This window comes from Ranitomeya imitator, chromosome 10 (genome assembly GCF_032444005.1).
Source record: "Ranitomeya imitator isolate aRanImi1 chromosome 10, aRanImi1.pri, whole genome shotgun sequence".
In the NCBI taxonomy this organism is placed as follows: domain Eukaryota; kingdom Metazoa; phylum Chordata; class Amphibia; order Anura; family Dendrobatidae; genus Ranitomeya; species Ranitomeya imitator.
In genome coordinates, this window is record NC_091291.1 from 141837439 (window position 1) to 141850709 (window position 13271).

The window sequence follows — 13271 nt, forward strand, 5'->3', positions numbered from 1 at the left end:
CATGGACGGGGAGGTCACAAGGACTCAAACTACAAGTGAGTAAAGAACCAACTCCACAGCACATCATCCTACACCTGTCTGACTGCAGTGTAGAAGAGGGGTTACAGGGCAAAGAGAACTCAGTCCCGGCCCACAGCAAATGGCCCTGTACACCCCTTCAAATGGTGCTGCGAGCCTCCCTCCTCCTCCATCCTCCCTCCACCTCCAGACTCCTCCGTCTTCCCTTCACCTCCAGACGCCTTTGTCCTCCCTTCACCTCCAGACGCCTCCGTCCTCCCTTCACCTCCAGACGCCTCCGTCCTCCCTTCACCTCCAGACGCCTCCGTCCTCCCTTCACCTCCAGACTCCTCTGTCTTCCCTTCACCTTCAGACTCCTCCGTTCTCCCTTCACCTCCAGACGCCTCCGTCCTCCCTTCACCTCCAGACTCCTCCGTCCTCCCTACACCTCCAGACTCCTCCGTCCTCCCTACACCTACAGACGCCACCGTCCTCCCTACACCTCCAGACGCCTCCGTCCTTCACCTCCAGACGCCTCCGTCCTCCCTACACCTCCAGACGCCTCCGTCCTCCCTACACCTCCAGATGCCTCCATCCTCACTTCACCTCCAGACGCCTCCGTCCTCCCTTCACCTCCAGACGCCTCCGTCCTCCCTTCACCTCCAGACTCCTCCATCCTCCCTCCACCTCCAGACTCCTCGTCCTCCCTTCACCTCCAGACGCCTCCGTCCTCCCTTCACCTCCAGACGCCTCCGTCCTCCCTTCACCTCCAGATGCCTTCGTCCTCCCTTCACCTTCAGACTCCTCCATCCTCCCTTCACCTCCAGACGCCTCTGTTCTCCCCTCACCTCCAGACGCCTCCGTCCTCCCTTCACCTCCAGACTCCTCCATCCTCCCTTCACCTCCAGACTCTTCCATCCTCCCTCCACCTCCAGAGATGAAGTAGTAACATATACGTTTCTTTGTATTCTGTGTATTACAACAAATATAGCGAGCAGAAAAGAAATAAATTGTGTAAATGAGTTTTCTGTTTTATTGGGGATGACACTAATTCACTTGTAGTAAACAGTTCTGCAACCTTTTAATTGTTCCCCAGTTGTTACTTCTGCTTGCAGTCAGTGATTGGTATCATTACAGTCCAGAATCTTCACAGTTTGCTGTAGCACAGATATAAAATACTAAATATATGAAAAAAAAAATGACTTAAATCTAAGACCACGAGTGATAAAATAAGCCAACAACCCGGGGAGACGTCTCGGCCCAGAGGAACACGAGTGCAGGACTTCGCAGCCGTGTCTCTTGTCATCAGCACCCACCACATTCACTGATCTGAGCTTTGTCTTTAATCCCATTTTAAAGTCATGTTGTTGAGAAAATGAAAAGAGAGAAAGACGTGATGACAAGTTCTCCTAACACAAGAATCATGCTGACAAGTTAGCCTGAGGCTGAATTCACACTGTACCTTGGCACATCACACTGGAGCTGCACATTAGCATTTTACAGAGTCTGCAAGAAGCTCTTTCAAGTACCTGTAGACAGCACGCTTGTCAGCTTCCAGCTGAGCCTGAGGGTCAATCGGTGCACCAGGGACAGGGTTTGCTGCCGCAGAGGATGCTGGGAGGTGGACTGGCTGGGCCTTGGCAGTCTGCTGAGCTGTGGCCGTCATCTGCACAGACACAAAAGCCGAGATGTTAGTAACGAGAGGGCGGTGGTAGATTCTGTATCATAATTCACCGCATGCGAGGAGACAATGCGGCACATCGCTAGGTAATCACAAAACGACCAGCGATAACCTCTAATAAGGAGGAGGCACCATGTAAACTTCTCCAACTCTAGAATATACTTTGTATTTACACTCCCCACCATTTTCGACATTTCTGCTAGTTGACCGTTAGAGGGGTTGTCCACTTTTCACCTAATTTTTGCTTAGTGATGTTTGCGGCTATCCTAGAACAAAAATTAAAACAACGTCACAGAGAAAAAGATCCAGCCTTACCAACCCCAGGTGAGATTACCAGTGCACTAGCGGGATGCAGAAGACCCCCATGATAAAGGCGGGGGCAGCAAAGGGGCAAAATACTGATGCAGACAGCAACTGACAAACCTACCGGCTCATGGAGGGGCGGCTAGGTGGTATTAAACATGTGCCCAGATGGAGCTTGTACAGGACGCCGTTCACACGGGTACGTGTGGTGCACAGTGTCTGCCTTACAGCCTATTGAGGACGCCCATACTATTAGATCAGGCGGACTGTCCAGCACTATATAAGTGCACCCCACAAGGTATGGGGCCATTAATAGGCCATAAGCCACCACTATGCATCACACATATCCGTTTCCATTTTTACCATGACAAAATGTAAGAAAAAATGGGAATAACTCCTGGACATGCACATGCATCCACCGACGTCCTACACTTCATCGACTACACTTGTCTCGTGAATATATATATTTTTTTATACAAAATGCGATTATCTTTATGTTACAATTCACTAGGAGAGGTTTCCTCATCTCTTAAAGAGGACCTTTTACTAGAGTTTTTAATGTACTCTCAGTACCTCCTCCGACTGCCGCTGCTCCTGGAACGGTTTTTCTTTTTCTTCTGTGCGCCTCCATTCCAAAGTTATGACCCCGGATAACAAGGTTTCAAATTTTCCCTTCAACCATCTGGGCGTGTACCACAGTTCTGTGGGCGTTTGCTTTTTTTTCCTGAAGCTGGCCAATCAAAACACGGCCACACCCACAGAAAAGGTCTATGATACACGCCCAGAGGGTTGAAGGGAAACTTTGCACCATTATTACCGGGGGCATAACTTTGGAACGGAAGGGCACAGAAGAAAAAGAAAAACTGTACCAAAATCTGTGGCACAGAAGAAACTGGAGGAAGTACTCAGTTTAAACAAAAAAAAATCTAGTGAAATTTCCTTTAAGATCCTACGACTAAATAAAAATCACATTGGAAACTTTGTAGCACCAGGAGGCAAAGGTGCTGTTATTTGCTCGCTGTATGCAGTCGCTATATAGCAGTATAACACATTGGTACTATTACTTCGGCAGTAATATGGAAGCATTCTTTACTTTTCTTGCCCTTTTGTTTTGCTGCAAAAACCTTGACTCACCCCTGATTGTAGCGGCCTGGTAGGCAATGGCAGAGGTCTCCTGCCTTTAAATAGATGAACTCTCTCCATAAAGCAATCGACTGAATTTTTTCTTAGCCACTTGGGTATGCAGACAGGATGGTGCAAACTTGCCCATAATATAAAATGGAAGGATTTTAGAAAGTCACATAGAACTCTCTGAGTATGGGAGAAGATAGAGTGATCGCATATACCCAAAGGACAGGTAATAGCAGAGAAATGCTCATTTTGTAGGATACACCAGAGACAAGGTCACCGTGAGAAGTCCCGAAAACTCCCTCGAGATAAAGTATTTACGTCGGACTGGTAAACAGGCCGCCCGGCGCCTGCAGATTTGTTTCCACGTTGGCTCTGTTCTATATTTTTGGCCATATGTGGGCGATTATTCCAATCTGAGCGCAATCTTCATAGTGTGATATGCAGCGCACCTCGGACCTGCGTGAAAGGCGTCCTTTCCTCGTTTATCGGAACTCTAATTGAAAAGGACAGAGGCGGCGGAGATAAAAGGAGCAGCGACCCAACGCAATGAAAATGTAAATCTGGAAGCAGTCAGCTCCCAGCTTCAAAACAACCACCAGCTGAGACGCTGTTATTGCATCTTGCTCCGGGAAGGACGGCGATGCTTCAGATTTATAGAGCTGCTGGGGGCCCAATTCTGCGAGCGCCTCGCTCCATTGTTACGGCTGCAAGCAAAACAGTTTATCTCTAAATAGATTTCTGAAATAAATCTGTATTTCATATCAGCCGGATCAGAAATAGAAGGAAAAAAGGGGCAAGATTTAAGAATGACCTCTTGAGTAATCCATCCAGCTCGGGAAAGTCAAACCACATGAATGGAATTAACCAGCAGACGTCGGCTTACATATACGAGAGATGCAATGCGGTTGTCACAAATGCTGCAGAAATTAGAGCACGTTACAAGAAAACGTCCTAAAATAAGGGCACGTTCGTTACAAGAAAATATCGAAACTCAAATGCTGCAGAAACTCGATGATATTGTATAAAGATGGTGGATGCAGCGGTAGAATATTGAATTCATGCGTCTTTCACAAGTTGGGGTCAGGACACCAAAGTCCCCGAGTGACTATGTAAAATATCAGCACTGAGCCCCCTATTCTAGGAAATTCCGGTGGTCTCAGCGGTCAGATTGGGGATAAGTAGAATTTCTGGGTAAATGTCCTTTAGAGGAAATGTATCATGGTTCATCAGAATTCTAGCATACAACTGCTTGAAATGATGCAAGATTTTTGCGCAACTTATTTGTTGCCACTCAGTCCAGGACGGTCCCGATAACTTTGGAAAGTGGGCAGACCTTAGTCAGGAGGGGGCATGGCAGAGCATGGCCCAAAAATCAACATAACTTGCACCACAGAGGTGGCGTAACTCATGACAAGTGTATGCCAGTCCCTGACTCTACGGACATTTCTTGCTGGAGAGCAAAACAGATGAAAGATGCACCCAATTCATTAAGGTTTTCTTTAAACGGTTGTCTCCTCATTCTTCAGTAGTGCCCGCATTTCTGCTTCCCGGCTTACATCTTGCCAGCAGCAGAACGTTCCTGTAGACTGGCAGTTTGGACCAGTGTCATGGTCGCACCTCTTAGGCTACGTTCACATTTGCGTTCTGCCGGGCTGCGCCGGGCGCAGCCGCGGCGACGCATGCGCCATGCGCCCCTATATTTAAGATGGGGGCGCATGGACATGCGTTTGCATGCGTTTTGCGATGCATGCTTTTTTTTTGCCGCAAGCATTAGGGAGCAGAGGACGCAGCAAGATGCATTTTTTTGCGTCCAAAATTCTGCAAAAAAGGACGCATGCATTGCAAAACTATGCGTTTTAGCGTGCATTTTTGTATGTTTTGTTTGCATTGTGCGTTGCGTCGCCGACGCAACATCGCACAACGCAAATGTGAACGTAGCCTTATCTCAATTGAGAATTTGGTACCTGCAGCGTGTGAGAAGACAGAGGTTGGTTGGATCCAGCGGCGCTTACAGACCCTAATGCAGAGAGCCTGGAAACGGCGTGAGCCTTGTCTAGGTAATCAGCCAGTTCAAGACTGCAAAGGTGGCCGGTAACCTTGGCAACGAGCAGTAAACTTTACAATCTTCTTGAGAAAAGAAGACTTTTTTTTAATAAGTAAAATGCAAAGTTGCTCTTTTTTTTTTACAAGCACTTTACAATTTAACCCATTAATGATGATACAATCCATACACAGCACGTGAAAATACCGTTGTCTGAATGCGCTGACGCAGGTGACGTTTATAACCATGCGGCCTTATAGAAAGTACTCTACTGGATCATACACCATAATCACAATCACTTCAATGCATTTATAAAAAGTAATATTACGGGTGGAGACCAACAATGCAGCAGCCGGATGCGGGCGATATCAATACCCACGTGGGAGCGGATGAGTGCACACTGGTAAGTACAACTGAAGTTCTAAACACCAGGTCAGAGCGACGTCAGCAGCATGATCAGGTCATGTGATCAGATCATGTGATCACGCTGCCGACGTCATTTGCCGGCACGCAGAGGCATGAAGAACATTGGTGGTAAGTGCTCCACACTAGTGGAGCTGAAGACCACAAAGATTTAATGTAACGGAGGGAGATTTACTGTGTGGGGAGATTTTCTGCAGTGGGAGATTTACTGTGGAGGGGTGGGAGAGATTTAGTGTGAGGGAGATTTAGTGTAGCGACGCTGGGGGAGATTTGGTGTAAGGGGTAAGATTTGAGGACACAAGTTTGGAGAGCAAGGAAGAGACAGGTGCACAGTGAAGGGAGCGAGAGACATTTAAAAACACAGTTTGAGAAGCAATGGGGGGATGGGAGTGGATACTGTATGGCGAATGAGGGATGGGTGCGGATACAGTGTGATGAGCGAGGGAGGGAATGTATGAGGGGATTGGTGCAGACAGTATGGTGAGTGAGGGGGATAGGTGTGGACACAGAATAGGGAGCAAATTGGAGGAATGTGTGCAGACAGTATGGGGAGTTAGTGGGGAGATGGGTGCAGACAGTATGGGGAGCGAGTAGGAAGGATGGGTGCAGACAGTATTGGGAGCGAGTAGGAAGGATGGGTGCAGACAGTATGGAGAGTGGGTAGGAAGGATGTATGCAATGGGGAGCGAGTGGGGGATGGATGCAGATAGAATGGGTAGCAAAGTGAAAAATGTATGCGGACACAGTATGGGGAGTGAGGGTGATGGGATGGGTGCAGACAGTATGGGGAGCGAGGGTGATGTTTGAGGAGGCAGTATAGCAAGCGAGTGGGGTAAATATATGAGTAGACAGTATGGTTAGGGGGAATGTGAGAGGAGACAGTATGAGGGGGGCGGAAATGTGTGAGGAGACTATTAAGGGGAATAGTGCAAGAAGACAGTATGTGGGGAGAAAAGTGTGAGTGGGCACAGAATAGAGAATGAGTCGTATGGGGAGGGTAGAATGGGGAAACAGTGTAAGGGCACATCAAGCCAAGGAGGTGTAGAGCGATGAGGGGGCATAGTACAGACACTGGGCCCTATAGGGGGGACACAGTGTGAATAGGGGACCCATGATGGAAAGGAGAGGGCAGTGTGGAGGGTATGTACCATAAGGGGGTTAGTGTGTGGGTCATATTTTGTGCAGGGAATATAGTGAGGGGTAATTATTTATTCAGGGGCTCAGCGTAGGGCAGATATTTTTATTCAGAAGCACTATAATGACACTGCTATCTTTAAGGGCATGGTGTGGGGATGTGCTGCAGAAAACCGGAGAAGATGGAAGTCTGCAGAGATGAGCTGCGGCTGTGAAAAGTCATCATGGCGGCTGGACAAGATGAAAAGAAAGAATGACTGCAATCAGAGACAACGTCATCTATCAGGTAGCTGGATATAAAAAAAAAATTGTGATACTAACTAATTCTCATTTTTTATTTCATGTTAGGAGCATTAGAGGGGTTGTCCAAGTGTCCAAGTTTGTGATGAGTCTGTAGTTATTCTGTGTGCCTGCAGACTTCTGAATTCTCACAGTGCGTGCTGCACGCTCTCAGGATTCTCTGTTGCCGGCAATTTGCGTACATGCGGTCACATGTCAACTAGTCATACGTGGATACGTGAATATCGAGAGAATTAGTTACAGCAGCTCATCGGCACATGACTACTGGTAAGTGTGCAAATGTAATATGTGCTTTGGGGTGGTGGGCGCCAAACTAAATTCTTGCCCCGGATGCTGGAGAAGCTAGATACACCTCCGACTGCAAAGGATGAATCCGGCATGCTAAAATCTGCAGAAGAATTTGGGAAATCTTTGCCAATTTCTTTCCACTTAATAGGGGGCTGTAAAAAACCCCATCTAGATTCATCGTAGTGCAAAATGTTGAAGATTTTCAATGCAGAATCTGCAACAAGATTTCCAGCTCATAAGGAAAACGACAAAATATTCCTCCAAAATCCAGCTGGAACATGCTGTATAAATACGGTAAACATGGCCGCACCAAGCTTTTACAACTATTCTGAACATACCTGGTAACCGCCCAGCAAAGAACGCCTTACTATGGTAATCTGCTATTTTAGGCGTCATTTCATCCGGTTACATTTATATACCATAGGAACAGCACTTGACATTAAATACTATTATGTCCACCCTTGTGAGGCGTCTCCGTAATCGCTGAACGTGTGTACAGAATACCATTTGTTACAATATGACCTTTTCCCCAAAAAAATAAAAAAAAAATGCACAGGAACATGGTAATGAATATTTATCACTAAACACGAAAAGCGAGGCGATGTAAATGGAACATGCAAATGAGCCAGCAAACGCAATAACGACCAAGATCCATGTTAATTTGCAACGGCTGAGAAATATCAGAAAATGATAGAGTATGAGAAGAGAGATCCTGGATTACCGGAGGTTTGATGGTTAATATTAGGTGATGATTGACTAAACCCGGTTATGGCACTGAATATTGGGATAAGTCCGACATGAGAAGTGGTATCTACGTGGATTTCTGAAAACAATGTTTAGATGAATGAGACCGACGTGGATAATTTACAACAGCTCTTCTACTTCTGAATTCACATGTGATACTTTACATTCTTTGCATTGCTTATAAAAATCTCCCAGACCCAATAGCAGAAAGTAGCAACGTTCTGTGTTATAATAAATAGATAATCTTCCATCTTCTGTTGCATACATGAACACTTCGTTTAATTGTCCAGGAGGCTCCAAAGAAAGAAAAGACTTCCTGGTACAGATGAAGTGATGAAGGGATTAGAAAGTATTTTGAAATTTTAATTCCGCAAATAATTTTTCAAAAAAGTTAGATCAGCAAATGAAATTTTCCATCAATCTCAATACTGAAACGTCTCTAATTGCCGTGCATGTATGTGTATAACTGAAGTCTCCTGGCTCTGTATTTAAAGAGGTATTCTAAAGTTGTCTCTTGGGGAGCTCAGAGCGGTGCAGTCTCCTTACTTCCTGGAATCTGGGGGGCAGGCTCTCCTTCTTGAGTGTCAGTTCTGATGAGCAGCAAAGCTGTAGTATTAGTAGAACTAGAACGCTCAGCACAAGTTCTGCTGTAACACATTCAGCTTTCAGTGGTTTTGTGTTAGGGTACCGTCACACTATACGATTTACCAACGATCACGACCAGCGATACGACCTGGCCGTGATCGTTGGTAAGTCGTAGTGTGGTCGCTGGAGAGCTGTCACACAGACAGCTCTTCAGCGACCAACGATGCCGAGGTCCCCAGGTAACCAGGGTAAACATCGGGTTACTAAGCGCAGGACCGCGCTTAGTAACCCGATGTTTACCCTGGTTACCAGCGTAAAAAAAAACAAACACTACATACTTACATTCCGGTGTCTGTCCCTTGCCGTCTGCTTCCCGCACTCACTGACTGCCGGCCGTAAAGTGAAAGCACAGCGGTGACGTCACCGCTGTGCTCTGCTTTCACTTTACGTCCGGCAGTCAGTGAGTGCGGGAAGCAGACGGCAAGGGACCTGACAGACACCGGAATGTAAGTATGTACTGTTTTTTTTTTTTTTACATTTACGCTGGTAACCAGGGTAAACATCGGGTTACTAAGCGCGGCCCTGCGCTTAGTAACCCGATGTTTACCCTGGTTACAAGCGAACGCATCGCTGGATCGGTGTCACACACACCGATCTAGCGATGACAGCGGGAGATCCAGCGACGAAAGAAAGTTCCAAACGATCTGCTACGACGTACGATTCTCAGCAGGGTCCCTGATCGCTGCTGCGTGTCAGATACAGCGATATCGTAACTATATCGCTGGAACGTCACGAATCGTACCGTCGTAGCGATCAAAATGGCACTGTGTGACGGTACCCTTAGTCTATACAGTTATCATCATATTTACACAGAGATAATAGGGCATTTGAACAAGCATACAACTCAGGACAGTGAGAGTCATGATTAGGAGACAAGAAAGCTGCAGAGCTGGTTATTTTGCAAGATTTATAACAGCATCTCTTCAGAAGATGAGAGGAAGGGGGAGGGAGATAAGTAGCTAGCTTGTGTATATAAATCATTAGGCTGGAAAGAGTTGACTGGTATATTAGTAGTTAACCTCTGCAGGAATGTAGGTGCTGCACACACTGGACCAGGGTTTGGTGGTTGAGCTCCATGGCAACCAGCTGTACACTATGCAAGACAAAAGCTAGCTCAACAAAAGCATTGGTCATGAGTTTGGGTCTGAACCCTTAAGCCTGTGTTTTGTGCTCGGTTTCTCTGTCTGCCGAGCCAAAACACTTATACCTTTTCTCTGGGTGTTTAGTTTCTGTTATCGTCATCACCATATCCCCACAGTCATTTCTACCTCCCATCAAAGCTCTATAAAAATTTCCGTAACCGCTCTAACATTATACCCATTCGCCCAGTCCCCGCTTCCCCAGTCCCACTAACAGGAGCTCTGTGGCACGCTCGCTCTGTCCGCAACAAGCTTTCCTACATCCATGATCTTTTTGTTACTACCAAACTTTCCTTCCTCGCCATCACCGAAACCTGGCTCACCCCTTCTGACTCAGCCTCTCCTGCTGCACTTTCGTATGGTGGATTCCACCTTTCTCACACACCCCGCCCCAGCAGCAAGCATGGCGGAGGAGTTGGTTTTCTCCTGTCAGATAACTGCTCCTTCACCCCAATCCAATTACCCTCCCTTCCTTTGAGGTGCACTCTGTGCACATCTACTCTCCCTCCAACTGGCTGTCATTTACCGCCTCCCAGGGCCAGCCACCACCTTTTTTGACCACTTCACCACCTAGCTACTTCATTTCCTCTCCGCTGTCATCCCCAATATCATCTTGGATGACTTCAACATCCCCATTGACACTTCCCTCTCAGCTGCCACTAAACTTCTATCTCTCACTTCCTCCTTCGGCCTCACTCAATGGTCTTCTGCAGCCACTCACAAAGATGGTCACACATTGGACCTCATCTTCACCCACCTCTGCTCCCTTTCTAACCTCTCTAACTCACCTCTTCCTCTTTCTGACCACAACCCACTCACATTCTCTTCCCTCTCCACTTCTTGTCTACAATCCCCAACCCACAAACTTGCACACCCTCGCAGAAATCTTAAACACCTCGATCTACACTCACTCTCTGAATCCCTTCTCCCTCTTACAGAAATAAGTTCCCTACACAATGCGAATGCCTCTGCCGTGCTATATAACACCACAATAGCTGTAGTTTTGGAATCTGTTGCCCCTCTCACATACCAAAGCTCGCAAAATCAACAGACAGCCGTGGCACACCAGCTTGACCAAAGAACTGAGGCGAGCTTCCAGGGCTGCTGAGCGGAGATGGAAAAGATCCCACTCCAAAGAGCACTTCATCGCATTCAAACAGTCCCTCACTACTTTCAAGGCCACACTCGCCACAGCTAAACAAACCTACTTCTCATCTCTCATGTCCTCTCTGTCTCACAACTCTAAACAGTTATTCAACACCTTTAATTCTCTCCTCCGTCCCCCAGCACCTCTTCCCTCCCCACTTATCTCCGCTGAAGACTTTGCCTCATTTTTTAAGTAGAAGATTGATAAGATCAGAGACAGTTTTGGTCGACAATCCCCAGAGCCCTTCCTTCCAAACTGCACAGCCCTCCACCTATAAAACCAACTTCTCCACCATTACAGAAGATCGACTCTCCACTCTACTCTAAAGATCACATTTCACCACCTGTGCACTTAACCCAAACCCATCCCACTTCATCCCAAACCTCACCACAGTCTTCATTCCAACCCTAACCCATCTCTTCAACCTATCACTAACAACTGGTGCTTTCCCCTGAAGCTTTAAACATGCCTCCATCACACCTATCCTCAAAAAGCCCTCTCTTGACCCATCCTGTGTAGCTATTGCCCTATATCACTTCTCCCTTATGCCTCAAAACTACTGGAACACCTAAATATATCCTCCGCATTAGACCATGAAGGAAATAGTAACAAAAACACCAAAAAACTACCTTCACACAAGGCCAGTAAAATACATGTAAACTTTATTAATAACAATAAAACAAGTAATCGGTAGTGGGTATAACACCACAGCACAGGCAAAACGATGGGACACCCAGGCAGAGACTCCAATAATAATAGTTACAGTAATCTTTCCATAGTACAATAAACCATGTGCAAATGTGCCATGTAACCATGTACAAACATGCCAATAACAATGAACAAATAAATAATACAAGTGTATAAATCAACAATAATGTAATAATTACCTACGGAGCGCTCCTGGGGACCCACCACACCCGACGCGAATTTCGCAATGAAATGCTTCGTCCAGGGGAACTCTCTACCACAACATATCAGACTCTCACCTACCATCGAAACCTTCAAAAAGAACCTGAAGACCCACCTCTTCCGACAAGCCTACAACCTGCAGTAACCACCGATCCACCAAACCGCTGCACGACCAGCTCTACCCTAACCTACTGTATCCTCACCCATCCCTTGTAGATTGTGAGCCTTCGCTGGCAGGGTCTTCTCTCTTCCTGTACCAGTTGCGACTTGTATTGTTTAAGAATATTGTACTTGTTTTTATTATGTATACCCCTCCTCAATTGTAAAGCACCATGGAATAAATGGCGCTATAATAATAAATAATAATCCTTGCTTCAGTCTTTTTAAGGTAACAGGTATTTTCATTTACTCCTTTGTCTGCCCTATCATCTTTTGGATGCGACTTTATATACTTTCCCACACTGGTATTTCCTGCTGGTATTGGTCTCATTTGCATGTACAGCCATAATACTGTAGTTTAAGGTTTATGTTCTTTACCCTGCACCTACCTTCTGTCTATTTTTATGATGTTGGTGGCATATACTCCAACAGTAAGTTCTTAATTCTTCATTTTGTATTTCCTGGTTTGTTTTACTCACTCTGGGATCTCTTTCTATTTCAGCACACTTTTCCGTCTGTTGGTAATGTGCACTTTGCTCGCCAGTTCTTTAGGAGGAATGTGAATAGGAACAAACTGCCATCGTCTAGTCTGTGGTTAGGGCTATCTTTTTTCACCCAGGAACCACTAGGGAGTGCGGGATCAGGATCTCTAGTCTGTACAGGAACTGGCAGGGTCATTTGCAATTTTTAGTGAGTTATCTGTTTTTCAGAGTGAGTTGCAACACCATCATTACAGTTTTGTACGGTAGAAAAAAATGCAAGGCAATTGCAAACTTGCCTATTTGTTCTCTGGTAATGAAGAAGCCATAGCTTTTTCATAAGCTGTCTAAAATGTATTTCTTTTTTTTTAGTTAGCAGGAATAGATGTGCCAATTTGAATGTGAAATAGTAATGGCTTCTCAAATAGAGGTGAAAAAATATCCTTCTTTTTGTTATCCACAACAATTTTGCAATCCAGGAAGCACATTTTCTGTGACACACAAGCCTTGATTTCAGTATTTTCTGTCAGTAGCAAAATTAGAACAGTGGGCATTAACCTGGCCATCTTCTTTGCAGTGTGTGAAGAATAATTAAAACAAAAAAATGCTGTTAAGGTGCTGGTGTACTGCAGTACATACAATGCAGCAATCAATTCACAGTCACCCTGACTCTGCAGGTCCAGCACCTCAATCTACATCACTTCAATCTTTGTCTTATTATTCACAGACTGAAAATGGCAGTTTTAATCCC

The 13271-nt window shown here is 45.9% G+C and overlaps 1 protein-coding gene across 12 annotated transcripts in view; it reads right to left on the bottom strand.

Annotated features, from left to right (window-relative positions):
• The window catches only part of PKNOX2 (PBX/knotted 1 homeobox 2), a 340867-nt gene that overhangs the window by 46769 nt on the left and 280827 nt on the right, over window positions 1-13271 (bottom strand). For all 12 annotated transcript variants that reach the window (XM_069741543.1, XM_069741540.1, XM_069741536.1 and 9 more), the window contains one exon: window positions 1527-1663. In XM_069741543.1, coding sequence (XP_069597644.1) covers window positions 1527-1663 — 137 coding nt within the window. The remainder of the gene's footprint in view (window positions 1-1526; window positions 1664-13271) is intronic.